Here is a 19,544-nt window from a genome sequence, read left to right on the forward strand (position 1 = left end):
AATTGGGTCTTTTTTCCCACCCAACTTATTTCTTAATTTATATTTTGTTTTCGTTATGAATTAAAAGATGAATGTGATCACTGAACTGAGATAAAAAGTTGCCTATGACTAGGAATACTCAGATCATTAAGGCAAATGAAGTTGACAAGAAAACTTATTAATTGATGGATAACAACAACTTAAGCTTTTTTCATACATATTATGGGGAATCTGAATTTAGTTATGACATTAGGAAAGAAACAGTGCCATTAAGCCAAAAATACAGAACATAGGACAGGCAAGAATAACAAAACCCAATAGATTAAAATGCAAGCAGCATTTAACTACAGAGATTTGGTATGCAAGCTCCTTCGTCTGGATTCTGTTGTTCCTTCCATATTCTTCCAGTGACTCTTAGCTTGAGCTCCTTTCTGTCTCCTCCGGAGAAGAAAAGGGCCATGTTACGTTGGATAACGAGACCATCATGGCTATCCCTAACTTTCCTATGACTGTCTCTTATGCTTCGGGGTGTACCCTCCCAGATAAGCTTCCTTCCGTTTCCCCCTACTTCCAGGCTGTAGGTGTAGTTTTGTGCATCTGTCTCGTCTCCCATAAAACGGAGGAACGCCATGTAAACGGGAGCCATTCCAAGCTGAAATGCTTCGAAATGGAGACAAAAGTACTGACCAAAACAATTGAAAACCTGGAAAACGTGTCTGGAAGGGTCAGTCTGGTAGCTTTAGAACAGTTCCAGAAGGAAAAACATTAGCAAAATACATGAAATTTTCAGTCAGAATCCTCCAATGGGCAAATTTAAATTGAAAAACACAGCGTTCTTTTACTTTAAAATAAATAGAAGATATTCAACTTACTGTTAACATCCACGTAGCATTTTCCACTTCTCGGGGATTAGATTTGACATAGCGATGGTTAAAAGTGCATCCAGAGTGCATGTCTACCTTGTGATCATCCCTCAAATGAGTAACCAAATAAGGAATATCCCCAACAGCTGCACACTCTGACCCAGCATACGGGCAGTTGTATGGTCTAAAATTACAGGCAGCCTCATGTTTCAGCTTACTGTAATAAGGAAATATTTCAGGACATCCAAGAGAGCCAAATTTACAAGGTAGCTCAAGTGATTCAGCCACCTTTTCCAATGCTAAACATCTGATATCACCAAGCTCCTGTCTACAAGTGGGACATCGGTTGTGTACCCTGGCTTTACATGTTGAACAGATAGTGTGCCCATTATGACACTGCAGCAATAACACATGAATATGATAAGGTAAGTATGCTGACAAAAGGTGAATACTTGAAGGACATTTGATAAGATTCTTTAGAGCTCCCAGTTATCATTAACTAAATTCACTTTGGCTTGACTAGTTGTAACACTCATTTTAGTACCGGTGTTTGGTGAAGTAGTCTCTATATTTCCATAAAATTGAAGGACTAACTTTAGGATTCAATAAATTACTTTTAATTAGAGAAGAAGTTAATGCATCACTTTGGAGGCATTAGTTGCTAGAGACTGTAAAAAAACCTTGTTTAAATAAGAAAGTGATCCATATGATTCGACCCGCACTCATTGCTACCCTATATATAAAGGACAAGGATATTTTTAAAAAAATAATCAGTTTCAACTTCCGACTTTGCTGTTCAACTAATAAACAGAACAGATAATACAAAAGTACATTGCTTCACTAGCCATATTCCAGAGGAATTATAATGATGTTTTTCTACCAGTATCCAAATAATCTTCCAGCATGCTAAAGACTACCACTATGAAGAAGCTAAGCTTGCTCTCACTGGACAAATAAATACTCAGAAGTGCAAAAACATATTCCAAGTACCGAAGATGAATTTCTGCCGATGAACATTGGCAGAATTTAATGCCTCAGAAGAGGCTACCTCTAGGTCACCATAAATTAACACTAAAAATGCTATAGCCTATCAAACTATCAAACACAGACGTTTTTAAATATTGAAGGTGGCCTTGATTCTAAATCTTTGGCTTATACTCCCCACTCTGATTCCATGAGCTATACTTAGATGCTGACAAGCCTACTACAATCAAAGAGCTGAGAATTTGTACCCCTATTAAGAATTTAGGACTTTTTAGTACATGCACTTCTGTTAAATGCAGGAAGCTGTTGGAACGTAGTTAGTTTTGAAACTTGCTTTAATTGAACACAACCCATATGAAGATAAAATACCAGCTGCTAAACCAGCAATTGGAGAGGTAAAAGGCATCAATGATGCCTTTACTAAAAAAGAAAACAAGGCTACACACATCACATTCTGAGTCATGAAACCGCAAACAGCCGAACACTCCTCCTCAATACAGCAGCCTAAATTTCTCTCTCCAGCTACCTTAACAGAATACGTAAGTGGTGTTCCCTGATTTCCTATTCTGAGGACATAAAGAAGTCTTCTTATGACCTACTTGTTTAATATGTATGCAACTGCTGTCATTAACCACTGAAGTTGATCCTACATAGCAGGAGCCAGGAAGAAACAAATAGACAAGATTCTGTAAAAATAACATATAAAAAACACAATCTATAGTAGAAAACATTACACATGGAACAGGGATAAAAACCAGCAGGATGACTCAATAAGTATGCTCTCTTCTCTATAGATTATTGGTTGATGCTCTTCTTCCTAAACCACCTCAGTGGACTTCTCGCACTATTCGCTAACTCTAAATGGACAAGAATCCCATGTCAAACAAACTCATAAAACCCGTTGTAATGACTCGAGCTCCTAAGACTAGAAAGGAACTTCCCAAATCTAAATCATTCACTAACCACAGCCTATCCACCCAATAGAAGAAATATTTTAAAGAAATAGAAGAAAAGATATGGTCACAAAAAAAATGGACATTTTCTTAAGGAAACGGATCTTGCTAAAAAGTTCATGCCATAAAGACATTGATAAAAATAAAGCTCCATAAATTTACCTGACATATATAGTTTGAAAAGTATCCTTAGTTACAGAAATTATTTAAGGAAAAATTAGAGAAAATATATAAATCAAAATCCAAGACCATCAGACCATCAAACGACCCAACAAAATTTGAAACATCAGCACATCAAACGGACCCCGAATTCAGAGTTGCACAATTTGAAACATCAAATGACCCAACAAAATTCAATCTTCGCCCACAATAAACCCATCGAACGAATCGGGAAAACCCAAAATTGCAAAATCCGAAACAAAACTTACCATGACTTCTTAATTCATCAAAAAGTAAACGAATTTATGAAAACCACAGAACATTTTCGAGGGAAAAGGGTCAAACCTGATGGATTGGAGGGTACATAGAATTGGTACAAACAGGGCATTCAAGAAGCTCATGAACGCTAGTCGCTGGATGAATTGCAATTCCCCCATTATTTCCTTCACACAAGATACTGCTTCCGTTGTTGTTCTTGTGGGTCGTCGTCTTTGAGGACGAAAACTGAGAACGAATGATATGTGGATGAAGTTGTGGAATCTCATCTTCCTCTATACCATCAGAAGATGATACACATTCAATGCTATCAAACTCCATTCATTCAACAAAATGTATTCAATTCTTGATTCAATCAAAATCAAGAACTGATGAAAACAAATCCTCTTTTTGAGTAAATTTTGTGGAATTATTGAGGGGTTTTCGTTGGGGTTGGGGGGTCTCTATACTATAAACAATTGTTTGATTTTCAAAAAGAGGAAAACAGAGGAGCGGGATGGTGGGGAGGTGGGTTTGGAATTTGTCTTTGGGGAAGGTGGAAAAAGGACGGTGCTTTTTCCCTTTTTTATTTTTATCAAATTAAATAATTAATTTAAGTACATTATATATCAATGATCTATCTCTATTCTATTTCAAGTTTAAAATATTAACTTATCATTTCTTAGGTTAAATCGACAAGATTTTAAATAGATTATCTTTTAAATTTACCGAATATGGATATTAGTAGCTGAGAAGTTAAAGTTTTTTTCTTTTTTCAACTCTAAGATATAGATAAGAAGACTCAACTAATTTCATGTTATTAAATTAAATACATGTAAGTCAATATCATGATTTAATTAAACTAATTGATAATTAGTGCCTCGTAGCTTTTACTGATTTTTCTAAAACATAGTACTGTAGTGTTGGGAATTTTCATTTATTCAATTTTGTCAAACATAATGTGTATTTGATTAGCTTTATGGATAAGCGATCTATTTATTGTAACAAAAAAAAATTAGTTTATAATAAATTAGAATCAAATCTAAGCATTCTACTCCAATTAAAAAAACATGGAGGTCCACAAAATATTGAAATTTAGTTTTGTAATTAGTGGAATAAAAGCAAGACTTTGGTTAAACGCTACTTAAAAGTGGATTACTACTTAGTAGTAGTAGCATATTGGCTTTTTTTTTTTTCTTTTTTCATTTTTGTATTTACTCTATTTGGGCATTTGACTTTTTCACTGCACTTATTGGCTCAAGAAAGAAAAGAATAAACCCATCATGCTTTGGAAAAGGGGAACCATGAAAGAACTCACAAGTGTCAAATACTTTTTTTATTTTTTTTTGAATTTAGAAAGTTTCACAATTGTACGAGATCTTTCCACTGCCTAAAATTTGAAGTTTGAGTGGATCAATTAATTGCTACGTTTAAATATTTATTGTTTTTTTAGTAACTAAGCTTTTTTATCAAGCATATTTTGAATCATACTATATGCTTTTCTGATGTCAAACATCAGAATAGATGAGATAAGTCATATTAATGGAGGGAGAATTTCTTAAGTGACATACATACAGGATAAGATAAGTACCAACTTTTGACAGCTTACTTTTAGTTGGTAGTTGCCTCTGCATAGTTGTTGCAATCTTATTCAATAATAATTACAACTCTTTTTTTTTTCTTACATCTATCCCTGACATTTTCATTTGAGGTTCATGCATTCCTTAGTTTAAACATGTGCTGGCACATGTGATATCAGTTCATGAGTTAAAGAAAAATTACTTGACATATAAGTTGGTTTTGGAACATAAGAATGGTCAGGGATAGAATCATCAAAGCCTTGGTGGACAGTTAAAACACTACATGTGCTGGTGTTAATTAACAAGTATCCGGTAAAATTGGTCACAATGCCTACGTTAAAAGAACAAAATGGTCAGAAATAAAACTGATTTCTCTAAATGCAATAAGCCACGAGAAAGGAACCAACAATCAATCTATCAAAAGTTAATATGTTTTGTGTAGAAGTTGTACAGAATCATCAGACACAGAATCACATCATCCCATACCCTTTACTGCTTTCTAAGTTCAGTATGATATTGTGTTGATTGACTGACTGTATATCCGAGTACATGGTTAACCTGAAAATTCTTTCCTCCAAAAATACTGCAGATTTCCTCTTCGATATTATCACAAGTTAAGGTTTAACACATGCAATGCTGTAAAACCATAGAGATTGACAAAACTTCTCCTCGTTTATTGGAAATTTTTTGAGTTCCAATGTATAATGTAGTAAAAATTTACAATTTGACACAACCTAAAAGCTAAGCAGATGTGGGACAGAACAAGAAAAACAATGTTTTGAACCACCAGGACCAACCTTATATTACAAACAAAATACAACACCTAGACCAATGTCAAAAAACCTATGAGCGAAAAAGTAGCGTTGAGTCATTACCTTACCACTGATTTGGAAAGGCTTCACGATAATTTGAATCCTCAGCCACCGTTAACTGCCGTACTGTTGCATCTCTAGCACGGGCGTTTAGAAGCCTTTGACCCAATCTATCTTTGGCAGTTTCTTTCTTTTTTAACATAGATGCTAGAGTTTCTTTCTTACTCGTGGACGAAGATTTAGATAAAGACGATCTATCCTGATCTTCTCCAGCATGTAAGGATCTTGAGGTGGACGCCAGTGCAGCATCACGTAGAACTTCTTGATTATGTTCTCGAACTTTTGCAAGCTTTGCCCGCTTCAAAATCTGTTTGTCCTGCTCTCTCTTCTTTGTCTCCTCTCTATCTCTTTGACGGACATTTTTTACAGCCTGCTTGGCTAATTTTTCCACAAGTTTATCATCCAAATCATGTATTTTCTCCGCAACGGAAGGGCATGCATTGATGGGCTCTTGCTGATCCACCAACTGTGCAGCCTGATCTTCTATTGATGAACCTGTATCAATTGGTTTGCCTTCGTCATCTCGAGGAATAATAAGTCCATGAAATGGACAAATTTTCAAATCTCTCCTCTGACAAAGTTCTCCATTTCGCAAAGGGGCTCGACATGGTTGGATTTCAACAGGGTCTTCCCTATAAACAGTTGCATGGACTTTTAATTCTGCAATTTTTTCAGCAGGAATCACCGCATCATGGTCAACCCTACCCCAGTGGCCGTCAAGATCTAATCCTCTTTGATTCGCCAAAGCATCCCTGCTGGTTGATCCCCAATCATCCAGGAAAGAACCCCACTTCATAACGGGAGCTTCAGCTAAAAGCTTGCCTCTAGAGGTGTCAGTTTCACTGCCACCTTTGGCCTCCTGCAACTTCTCCTTTCCCTTAAGACTAACATTACTACATTCAGGAGCTTCAACCCTCATTCCATTAAAATTCAGATTCAAGGAACAATCCTCACCTTGGTCAGGCATTTTAAAAGATCTTCCATTTTCTGGTTCCACATTACCCTCTTCCCATATGTCTTCATCCTCGACACTTCTAGTTTTAGGCAGAGTACAACCAGATTCTTCACATTTTTTCTTCACTGATTTGAGATGATTACGAATATCAATAAAATCCTTTAATATGGCGTCCCTGAAACTAGTGTCTGTTGTTTCCACTCTTATGAGAACAGAGATCCATTCTTGCAATGTGACCATATGGTTTGTTACTAGAACCTTGAATAGTTCCCTCAATGCATCAAATACAACTTCATTCTCACTGTCAACTTTAATCTTTTCCCCCTCCTTCAAGGAATCAAGACGGATTTGTCGGAGTTCAGAGTTGCGGAACTCCACAATATCTTCATCATCTAAAGAAAGCAACAATATATCTTCTTCGTCCTTTGTGCTTAAAATGTTCAAACACTCGCCAATTTCATCAACTGTTGACTGAATTTCATCTTTTATAGAAGCAAGGTTCTCCTTCAAGGTTTCAAACTTCTTCAGCAGGATCTCCTTTGTCCTCATCTCTCTTTCCCTCCTTTCCTGCCGAATCCTAGCTGCATTTGCTTGCAAATTTGGAAATTGAAAGCGGAGGGTGTTCTTCAAATAGTCATACCCCAGCCTGAGCTGCCTATAATGAATACCAAATGAAGAATTCCACTTCTCTAAGAACTCAATTGCTTTGGGGCGTAATACAGAAGCAACAGAGGCAGGAGGCGGAAGCGGCAGATTCCTTCTGAAGCCAACACTTAATGTGAGTAACTGATCCAAGTTCTCGACAACAATAGTTCTAAAAAGCTTTGAGCGCATAAAGAGTTCATCTATTATGAGAAGAGCGAGATATCGTACCTGTCAAGAGAAACCCATAAAACAAGTTACTATCAGGAGACGATGCACAAATATGTCAATTTGTTTCTATACATGATCGGATGAATGTAACTTATCACCGATTTTTTATTCTATCACAAGAAATAGTTTGTAAATCAGGAAAATATCCTAGACCATAACTGGAGAGTAACCATGCACTATATTCTCTTGGAGGAATTGATTACATAATTGAATGTCATACACACCACTTAATAGAAAAATCATCTACGTAAGTGCTTCAACTCAAATTCTAATAAAGTTTTCTTAAAAAGAAACCAATAATGTACTACAGCATCGTTCATTATATATCATCTCAGACTTTAATATGCTTCTAAAGAGAAAACCTTTTACCTTGGATAATTAAGTGGCCAAATGTTTGAACTGTAAGTATTTATGAGAAGAACAAAAACAAAAAAGATAACACCAGGAAATTGGACTTCGTCCTGGCTATTCCCAACCAAAACCATAAAACCAAGTATGATGAAGGACTATATCATGAACCAGTTTTCATCTAAAGATCAAAGAGAGTTCTCCCGTCAAAATACAACTAAACTAACATTTCTATCAATGACCAAAATAATCATTCCACTGGATTTATAACGATGTCCTCACTTAGTTCCCATAAAAATCACTCAACCCATCTGCAATAATTCTATATCTTATTTTAAATCCAACATGAAAAATCTTCAATGCATTCACTTGCAAATAGAAACCATCGACGGAGTATGTGTCAGCAATGAATGTTAAAACATCAGTTGGTATGAAATTCGAAATTCCTATGGTCTTCAATTCAGAAATTCCTGCTTTATTCATTTGGTGAAAAATGTCTTATTTTTCTGGCAACCAATAGAACTGATAAACATATAGCTGCATCAATAACTAAAAATACTCAGCTAGGCATTTGTCTTAATCAGTCAACTAAACCTCAATCCAAACTAGTTGGTGTTGGCTATATAAATTCTCTATATCCATTTTTCTCTATTCAGACCTATTGTTTTCAAAACTGGTAAATGGTCCTTCAAATCAAATTAGAGTTTCTCTAAAACAAGACATTCTCTACATCTTACACTTATCACTTAAGCCAAACACTTCTCTTTAAATCCTACATTTATCGCGGAGTCTGACCAAGCTGAAAACGAAACCAAAAGGTCTCGGTATAAGCTGCTAGCTTAATTACCATAACAAGAAAAAGGTGCAGGTTCTTACTTACCATAGCATCAAAGATACAAACTTTGGAAAGCCCAAAATTACAACACCATTTCTAGTTAATAAAGAACACCGGTACTAAATAATTTGAGTTAAAAGATTAAATTAGGGTTTTAAGAAGGATTAGGGGTGAACGAACCTGAGAGTGGTCACGTTTCATGAGGGAAATTAGGGTTTGCGCAGCGAGTCGGAGCTCGGAATCAGAGGAACGGACCACCGATTTGATGGATTTGAGAAGTCGGGGCTCCACTTCTGGTCTGGTGGAGTTGGTGGCTTTATCAATTAACCCTGCTACCACCATTTTATCTTTTTCTTCCTCCATCGCCGTTGCCGGAGTTATCTCCAATTTCGGTATCCGTAAATGAAAAATTCAACAAAATTTAGGTTTATCGCATTCTACTATTCCTATTTAGTCAAAACATTTATCTTGGAGAAGAGGGTTTCTTGCGCGTAATTAATTAATTAATCCCTAACTAACTTTAACCACCAACAACTTTAGCCAAACGGTGTCATTTAGTTCTCACTTTTGGTGCAAACATAATTAAAGGGTGCCTTAACACCGAAAAAGAATTTCATCATAAAAATTTAATTTGTATTTACTTAAAATATTGATTCGTTTCATTAATTTAATTATATTGATGGGTAAGTTATCTCATTAGAAATTTTTTATCTTACAACTATGACGAGAGTTTTGAACTTTTTTTAGATATTCATTCTTTCTTGCATTATTTATATTCTTTCGCTATATTGTATCAATTGTTATCAGTTTGTATTTATTCGAACTGATATATCAATTATTATCAATTTATAAAACTTATATTTATTCGCTCTAATAATTGTATCAATGCATACGATCTTAATTGGTACAATCACAATAGGTTGTATACGTTTACTTAATTTTACATGGTATACATGGATCGTTTGATAGAGTGTATAAAAATGTTGATAAATAGAGTGTATTAGTAATGCTTGCATTAGTAATGCCTGTATTAGCTATGTTTGCATTGATTATAAATAGATTATTTTTATGCATTGTTTGGTTTAATGCATTACAAGTAAAATGCATTGCATTGAAACAATTATTTACAAAGATATCCTTCGCTATTATGATAAAAAAAAATTAAAAAAGGTATTGAGGGACAATTGAATCTCCAATTGAGTTAATGCATCCATCAAAATCATTGCATTGTTAATACTTAGAAGTCCATGACATTTCCAATACACATTTTAATAAAGAATAGAGAGTATAATTAATGCAAACATTAATTATACATTAATTGAAAAACAGTGTCAAACAATGTATGATAATACACAAAGCTGATGCATATATTATTTTTTATTTTAAAGGTAAAAAACAAAGTCACATACCAATACAAAAAAATTATATAATTAAAAAAAAAGTATAAAAATTCAGTAATTGCCGAGAATATAAGTGAAATACAAAAATACAACAAAGATTTGCAAAAAGTTTTGAGGTCCAAAATTAAATCAAAAAATCACAGAAAATATAAAGATTTGTCAAAAAAATCTCTTTCAAAATAAGTCTAACATACAAAAAAAAAAAAATTAGAATGAAAAAGGCAAGAGGCAAGAGAGACGAGAGAATAAAGTATAGTTAAGAATAGCATTCTCGTCGTTAAAAAAAATAACTCTTTTTCCTTTTTTAGTGTGTTTCAAAAATCACGACATCTCTTTTTATTTTAGTAATATTTAGTTTTAACTTTTCACGTGATATTTTTTAAGGTCATAAATATAAAAATCATTTTGATACATTTGACATAAATATTTAACTTAAAATCACAAATCACAAATTGAAAATTTTTCTTTATTTTTTTTCTAAACGAAAAAAGTAGGGAAACTTATATAAATATACAATATTAAGAAAATATTTAACATTTATAGTAATAATAATTTTTTTTTCACTTGATCACTTTTAATACATCTAATACAACTTTAATTCGTATTACAGAAAACAGTTTATAACACACATATAATACAAGTTTAATACATATATATTGCATACATAATTTAATTTTAATATATATTGCGAATTTATCATAGTATTGTTATTTATTTCTACAAATGATAATAAATGAAAAGTATCACTAAAATTATTAATTATTTATTAAAATGTATTCATTAAAGTAATTTTTCCAAAAAAAAGTATACATGTAAAATTCTGAAGGAAAAATTACTTCAATGAATACATTTTAATAAATAATTACTAATTTTACTGATATTTTTCATTTATTACCATTTATAGCAACAAATAACAATACTATGTTAAATTTGTAATATGTATTAAAAGTAAATTATGTATGCAATATATATGTATTAAACTTGTATTATATGCATTTAATATACCATTTTTTGTAATATAAATTAAAATTGTATTATTGATATATTAAAAGTGATCAAATAAAAAAAATTATTTTTACTATAAATAATAAATATTTTCTTAATATTCTATATTTACGTAAGTTTCCCAATTCTGAATGTAATATGAAAGCCCGACTCAGATCCCAAAACAACAGAGCCCAATGTAGTGTACAGATCCAAATCTTTAGCCTTAGATCCAATTGAGTCCATATCACTAACCAATTGTGAAAGTTTGCACAACAAATATTTTACGTAGTTATACATTTTGTTCGCTCTAAGAGATCTCTACCATGTTGTTTAAAAGATCCACAAGCCTTAAAAAACTGAAATCTAAACAATTGTCTAAAACAAAGAGAACGAGAGAAAATTTCTCCAAGTTGTGAATTAATTATTATATTTGAAAAATCTCAAATCATAAATTCAAATGCCTTAATAATATTTTTAGAGAATTTAAAATTTCAACTTATCATAAAATGAAATAAGCGTAATGACACGTATCCGAACTCTTACTTATAAGGAGAAAAAAAAAGGAGAAACCCTTACATTTGTACATGTACACACACCCCTCCACATTTTATCGTACAAGCTAGTTTTTGACCATAAATTTTCAAATATTATTTGGATGAAAACTTGAATGAAATTTCACCACGTGTTTGTTCATAGTATTTGGGAAATATATTTCACTTTTTTAGAAAAATATGATTTATACCCATAAAAGTTTTATAAACTATCAAAACTAGACCATAAGTTTGTATTACGAGTCAATTGGATCTTCGTTACAACAATAACAAATAGTGTTCATGACACTAGAGCAATGTGATAATTTGGAGTGAGTGCAACAAGCATCATTCCATACATCATGAAGTAGACAAAGCACATGATTTGTTTATCTTTAGCTGATTGTTCATCATTTTCATCAATAACCATATCATCATTTCATTCACTGAATATTTCATCACTACTTTGGTGTTAATGTAAAAAATTATGTAATATAACGCAATCAACAACTATAGAGGGTGTTTTTGTAAAAAATAAAAGTTTGGGATAAAATTTCAATTTATAAAAAATTCCAAATAATGAGATTTGGATCAAATACTCGAAAAAACTAATATTTAAAAATTTGAGATATTTATCAAAAATATTTATCAAATAATAACAAAATATATAAACAAACACTATTTATTAAATTTCTTTTCAAATATTATATAAAAAATCTATGGCCAAACAAGCCGTTTTAAGGTTGCTAGGAATGTCTTTATTACAATGCTCAAATCAGCAATAAATGTTTTTTGGGACACCTATATTGTTGGTGAAAAAACACTCATGGATTATTAGCTACGGATCAATAATATTGTACACTTGAGCACATGGTCTGTCAAAACCCACATGGGGGCTCTTTGTAAGAGATTAATGATTACTTATTTTTCTATTTTATCTTCACATGATAGATTTTTATTTTCATGTCAGGCGATAAATAGTGTACCCATAACTTACGGATATTATTGTCCTTACTCCTTACCCTTACACACTTGTTTCATTCACTTTAAAAACATTATTGTTTTCGATGGGAACATGGAACATGCAACACTTTTCACATTCTATATATGTTGTATTAAGTATATAAATTAGAATCTTTGGTTTTAGTTAGTATTAAAAATAGAAAGGCCTTTTAGATGCATGAATAATGTCATACATTTTATTTGTGTATTATTTATAGTCTAGGATTACACCGAATCTTTAATCACATGAGAAACAGAATACTTTCACACGCTATACTTGAATTCAATTGATTGAGAGAAATTTTCATATGAATAAACTAAATTCCACATGTGATCAAAAAAGTATGGGACAACTTATTTCTTGGAAGAAGAAAAAAATTCGATCATGTACATGTAGATTCAGAATAATTACACATCTCAATACTATACAGTGACATGATTAATTATATATCTACCATCTGATTTAATTTATAGGACAGTCTTATGATTTTTATAAAGTAATTTAGAACATAATGATAAAATACGTGTACCTAATTAATTGTTTAGACCCCACCCAGCATGGTGAGAAAGAGAGAAAAAAGGGAAAGAGTTGGGGCCCAAGAGAGTGGCTAATCTCATTGATTCACCGCAATTTGCTCGGAACTTGGGAAGATTGACATCCGCATAAATTGCTCTCACAAATCATCAACTATAAGTAATTGGTAAAAAAAGTTCAACCCTTTAATATCAACAAGAAAAAGAAAGTTATATACCTAAATTAATTTAATTCGATTCTCTACGAGTATGACGTTAAGATCCAGAGGTTTTTAGGTTTTACTGTACAATTTTTAATTGCACTAGTGGGACTTCTTTATTTTATAGAAATCTTGGTGGTGATAGTATCCAAAAACAAAATAGGAGTTATAGAATATTAAATTTTAAAAATTGACAAACTAACTAAAAGCAGGTAACGCAAATAAATTGGAACATTATTTTAGCTCTCTCTTCATGACCTAAAAACACAAGGTGGGTTGTGATTTATGCTCTTATCTCATGATTCAAAACTCATACCCTTTGTGGAAAAAAAAAGTTGTATTTCTTTTTGCCAAACAAATATTTGAGCTGTTCTGTTTCTGTACGACTTTGCATTAACTGCGCAACCAATTGTAGTGTTAAATGTCACAAAATTAGTCCATACGATTACATTAGGCCACAAATTTTGAAGTTATTATTCATTGCTACTCCAACTCTTCAACTGATATTGAACGAAATCATCAAAATTGTCGGACCCAGAAATTCCAATAAAATGAAAACATAAAAAGAAAAATATATAAATCAATAGCAAGTTTAAGCAGCGCCGCACATTTTGCAGCTACTATCAACCTCGCCCCATCTTACAGAAAACAGTGTGTTTTGAGTTACAAATCTACACTAATTATCACTACATACTCTTAACCCTGTATTACAACACATAATACAAACACACAACATCTAATCATGTTCCTTTATCTTCTCCTAATACACCCCAAACCAAAGAAAAATCATCAAACATATAATAAACTGGGGAATTTGGAAGCAATTTTATAATAATCTCTCGTTAATTTAAGCGCACCCACGAGGAGCAAAGCCTAGGCGATTCCCAGCAAGATCGAACACTACCCTGAAACCTTGCTGCTGAATGTTTCCGATAATCGACAATCCACTCATTGTACCGGCAAATGCAAAGCAGAATGTCCCATCACTGTCCACCGGAATCAAGTAATTTGACGCCGGCAATGACACGTCAGCTCCACGGAAATGCATAACCACTGTCGGAACCTTCACTTCCGTTTTCCCTGATAGATCGAAACATGTATCGAACAATGAGAAATCGGGTGCTCTTTTCAGATCTTTAGCACCCATTCGGAAAGCGTCCCTCAGAGCTACGTAAGCGGGTCGGGTCAATCGGGTCACTGAAGTTCCTGAATCTACTATCACACCACCATCACCAGCGGCGTCTAGCTTGAACAGCGACGGCCTGATTGCAGGAACCCTAGCGCCGCCGACGCTGAATCCGGTGAGCTCCACGTAGTAAAACGTGTCTAGTTTTGGGTTTTTGACGAGTGGCGTAAACACAGCGGTTCGAGAAACTGCAGATTCGCCGAAGACTAGATAGGATGGTTTAGAGGAAGCGGACCGGTCGACAAGGCAGTAGGAGAATTTTCTGCCGAATCTCCGACCAGCTTGAGTCGGAAATGATAGTCTACCCCGGCCGAGACCCAGTAAACCAGCGGCTCCAACGAATAAACCTTCGTTATCGTGGCCGCATCCAAGGGCCACGTTGTTCACGCGTGTCCCCCTGAAAGTTAACGTTTCAGTTGAAAAATCGCCGACAGTGAAAGAACCGTCTCCGTAAGAAACCTGATAAAGACATTTCTTTCGGTTACAGCTACCAGAATCCAACCGGCGACACAAAGGCGACCCACATGCAACACCAAGGAAGGAAGACGATTTACTCGGGTCAAAAACCGGGTCGGATTGAGTGTAGCACTTCTTACAAGGCGAACACTGGATCCAAACGACGTCACTTCCCGTATCCAACACCATATAAACATACTTAGAAGGAGTACCAACACCGATTCGCGTGAAATACTCTCCACTCCCCTGAGACAGTCCAGAAACAACAGAACTAGAGAAATCCCTACCACCAGGATGAGGCTTACCCGCACGGCGTCCAACGGTGGCGTTAGCAGAGGCGAGGTCAGAAATTGCCTTAGCTCTGTAGGCGTCACGTTGTAGACGGAGCTTAAACAGCGCATGTGGTGTAGCATTGAAGGACGAAGGAGATACTAAGTCTACATGATGCAACTGTAGAGAGAGAGCATTATCCGAATCGAGGTCGGAGCCATCGCCGGAAAGTAGTTGAGCATCGAAATCTAGAGATTTTTGAAGTTGAGTTAGTGGAAGGGAATGTAAAAGTAATGTATGGTATTGAAGAGAAGTGGAAGAGACAGAAATGGCTAAGAGAGAAAGTAAAAGGAAGGAAAGGGAAATAGTTTTTCCTTCCATTTTTTTTTTTAAACAGAAAAACAGGGGAAGTGAAAGTGGGAAGGGAAGGGTTGGGCATTGGGAGTTTAAATAATGGTGACAGAGACGGTGGATATTTGCTCTCTCGTGGGTGTCAACTGTACGTAGCGGTGATGTACGATTTAAAAAAAAAAAAAAGGTTGTTCGTTGTTTGGAGTGGATATTTATTTAATTTATGGAGAAAGAAAGTAATACAAATATCTTAAGCTAAAGTCTAAAGACATGCATCTTTCTTCCTGTAAAGTGCATGTGTCTTCCTCTTCTATTTAACACACGTCCTCTTTTTTAATTTTTAATTCACAAATATTCAAATCTTTTGATTTTCTTAATTTATATTATATTAAATAAAAATATCAGACAAATTTAAATCAGAATGAGTAAAAGATTTTGAGTTAGTATATAATCGACCATAATAATGAGGTCCTATAAGATTAGGAGTGCCCAATTTAAATTTGACGATTTTACCAATTTAGGAGTCACATATCCTAAAGTACTGACACCTGTGTCTGCCCGTAGACAATATTTCATACTTAAAAAATAAAATTACTATAGGTAGCCTCAAAAAGTCAGAAGAGTCTATATAGCAGAGTATTAGAGTTAATACTCGAGTCATTTAATTTTAATTCAAAAGTTATTTAATAATTTTTTTTTCTCTAAAAAAGTTATTCAATTTAAAATTTTAACTCAAAAGTCATTAGATTATCTCTTTTTCCTTCGAAAAATTACTCAATCTATTTAATTAATTTTTTATATTAAATTTTGTTAAAATTAATATAACAAATCAAAATTTTAGAAGATAAAAAATATCATTTAGTGATCCATTCATCTAACTCGACCCATTAAAAAATATAAAGTGAATCATATTATTTTTTAAAAAAATTTATTTTTTAAATTTTTGTTTGTTATATAAATAATTAATATTAATAAATTTTAATTAAAAAAATAATTATTAGATTGAGTGACTTTCTAAAGAAAAAAGGGGATAGTTAAGCAATTTTTTAAATTAAAATTCAAAGTTGAATGATTTTCTGAGAAAAAAATACATACTTGAATGACTTTTGAATTAAAATTGAAAGTTGATTAACTTTTTAAGAAAATAATGTATAATTAAGTGACCATATGAGATATTATATAAGTATTTACGTGGTTAGTTTATATTTACTGTTGAATGCCTTGAATCAGACCCGCTACAAGCAGAAAGGACGGGGGTCTCGCTGTATTGGGCCCTTAATTTTCTGTCAATTCTGTATGTTGGGCCCAAGCCTGTTAGGGCGTAGCTTAGCACTATATATAGACGCTATGGCAAACCCTATTTTGTAATTCTGTTTTTGCCTCTCCATAATAAAACTGCTCCCTCTCTTCCCGTGGACGTAGCCAATTTATTGGTGAACCACGTAAATCTGTTGTCTTGTTTTTCGCGTTTATATTTTCTCGTATTATCTCAAATTCCGCACAACATTTACTATGATAATTCGATTCATGCCTTACGCATAAATCCTAATCATTCAATTAAGCATAATCAATGGTGGCTTGGGCAGCCATAATAATCTTGCCTATTGTTTCCATTTTCACTAAAGATACTTTTTCTATCTCATATTATTATCTATATTTTTCTTGAGCTCCATTGAAGATTCATAAATAATAAAGATATTTTTATTAATTTAATACTCCATCATACCAAAATTAATATTAGAGGAACATTTTTGTTGAAACTTACAATATTTATACTTTCAAAAATTAATTAGTTTTAAGACAAAAAATTATTGAATAAATAAAAATATCCGTTGTCTTTATATATTCCTTCAAACACTTTAAAAGTTGTACGAGCTAGCTATCAACTTCTCCCTCCAACATCTCTTATTTATCATACTTCGTCCATCCCTAAATCAGAGGCGAAGTCAGAATTTTCAATAAGGAGGTTCATAAATAGAAATTGATAGATATACCGAGTTCGACATTTATAATATATATATATATAAATTTATTTTAATCATATATAGATAATATAATTTTCAGGCGAAGAGGATTTAGATAAACCCCTTAATGCAATGTAGCTCCGCTCCTGCCCTAAACTGCAAAGAGAGGTAAATAGAATAAATACATTTTCAAGAAAATCACAGAGCATCAATATAGTCATTAATAAGATAGGCGGATCCGCACTATGGAGAGGAAGTGTATGTGCATCTGCTAACTTTCGAAAAACTAATAGATATATAGGTATGTCTATTTTACAAAAGTTATTAAAATTAGGATATAGTTAAAAGGTGAAGCCATGAGAAGCATAGAAGTACTTGTGTGCTGCTGGTACAAGCCAGATATATCATCTTTGAGACAGAGATTGAATCCCAACTAAAGTTTTTTTTTTATTGATTTTATTTTAAGTTTCGTTTGAACCTCATATTTGAGTCATGTTTAGTATTCAATAATCAATAGATATGTATATAGAATTTGATTTTTCATTTGATATTTATATTTCAAATTTTAACTTATTTATATACATACATTGAATATAAATAACTTTTTTTCTACTGCCTAACATACCTATATATAATAATAGGATACCCGTTTTTTCTGCATTTACTATACCAAACAACTTATAACAGTACCTCCATACCCCCGCCTTCAATTCTTTGACTAAGTACTCGACGATTGCTTATTCATAAGCTATTATAAATTTAAAACATGTTATGATATGATAAAATTGATAGACACACTAATTTTAAGAAGCAACCATAATATATTGCGATTTGACTTAATATATGCAAATTGAATAAGTGAATAAAGAGCAACATCAGATGAATTGATACCTCAAAAAGCACAAATATGCTGTCTTTTTAGACCAAATATTGCAATTTTGATGGACAAAAATCCAAGCGTGTGGACATTTTTACTTATAATTATATCATAATTTTAATATTGGTTAGGTTAGTTTGGTAGATCTTTCAATTAATTTTGTGCAGTAACACATTTATAGATTGATAGCTTTGCTCTATGGTCTGTAAAATAATCTTAGATATGCCTAACTTGATAATAGTTTGATGAATATATTCATCATTTTGGGCTTCATATTAAAATAAAATTAAGCGTGTTGACATAAAAATACGACACATATTTGTATAATATATTTAGCCGTACCATCAAAATTATTGAATTGAGGTATATAGCTACTATATCATATAAGTAATTTTGGGTGGTAATAATTTATCATTAGATTAATTGTTGCTAAATATATACTTTTAGAGACAAATAATATTTTTTGTAAATATTCCTAAAGCAACGAAGTCGAATTCAATAACAATCAAGTAATGCAATAAACTCTTAAACACTCTTTGCTAATGTATATAATTATTGTTGCTATAAAATCTCTTTTTATTGTAATGAATCAAGTACTACTCCCTCTATCCACTTTCATTTGTCATATGACGCTTTTCGAAAGTTAATTTGATTAATTTTCAATGTTAAATTAGATTACATTAATTTGATATTTTAAACAAAAAATTTAGATATTCAAAAAAACAAAATGAAAAATACTACAAATTGTAATTTATTGCAAATCAATATAATGACAAAATAAATATTAGGTTCTTATAGTTTGACTCTAAAAATAGAAATTATGACAAAAAATAATTGACGAAAAGAGTACTAATACCGTTCTAATTTATGTGACATTATTTCACCGGAGAGTTGTTTTAATAAATTAAGGAAGACTTTGTTATGATTACCATGTTGTCCTTATTAAAACACTTTAATGCTTGATTTTTTTCACAATGAAGTGTTTTAAGTGAAATTCGATAACGAAATATATATCAAAAAAGCTCTCAAATTTCGTGGCTCAAATTAAATTTTTAAATTGCTATTGGAAGTGATATTATTCTGAGTATGTCAATATATTTTGTGGTTAGGTAGGGAGGCACTTGATATTGG

General features: G+C 32.7%; 3 protein-coding genes across 3 annotated transcripts; all 3 read right to left on the reverse strand.

Moving 5' to 3' along the window:
* Positions 1-141: 141 nt before the first annotated feature.
* Positions 142-3,795, reverse strand: LOC101253831 (E3 ubiquitin ligase SINA2). Its single transcript, XM_004229940.5, has 3 exons — positions 3,284-3,795; positions 852-1,238; positions 142-682 (listed from the first exon to the last, which is right to left on the reverse strand). Exons 1-3 carry the CDS (start codon positions 3,533-3,535, stop codon positions 320-322), a joined length of 1,002 nt encoding a protein of 333 aa, XP_004229988.1. The 5' UTR covers positions 3,536-3,795; the 3' UTR covers positions 142-319.
* Positions 3,796-5,426: 1,631 nt separating this feature from the next.
* LOC101254133 (UV-stimulated scaffold protein A homolog) lies at positions 5,427-9,219 on the reverse strand. Its single transcript, XM_004229941.4, has 2 exons — positions 8,837-9,219; positions 5,427-7,473 (listed from the first exon to the last, which is right to left on the reverse strand). The coding sequence occupies exons 1-2, from the start codon at positions 9,017-9,019 to the stop codon at positions 5,650-5,652; spliced, it is 2,007 nt and encodes a 668-aa protein (XP_004229989.2). The 5' UTR covers positions 9,020-9,219; the 3' UTR covers positions 5,427-5,649.
* A 4,642-nt stretch (positions 9,220-13,861) lies between these two features.
* On the reverse strand, positions 13,862-15,992 carry LOC101254425 (aspartyl protease family protein 2). The gene has a single exon (XM_004229942.4). It carries the CDS (start codon positions 15,600-15,602, stop codon positions 14,157-14,159), a length of 1,446 nt encoding a protein of 481 aa, XP_004229990.2. The 5' UTR covers positions 15,603-15,992; the 3' UTR covers positions 13,862-14,156.
* Between the last annotated feature and the right edge of the window lie 3,552 nt (positions 15,993-19,544).

Source organism: Solanum lycopersicum, chromosome 1 (assembly GCF_036512215.1).
Source record: "Solanum lycopersicum chromosome 1, SLM_r2.1".
In the NCBI taxonomy this organism is placed as follows: domain Eukaryota; kingdom Viridiplantae; phylum Streptophyta; class Magnoliopsida; order Solanales; family Solanaceae; genus Solanum; species Solanum lycopersicum.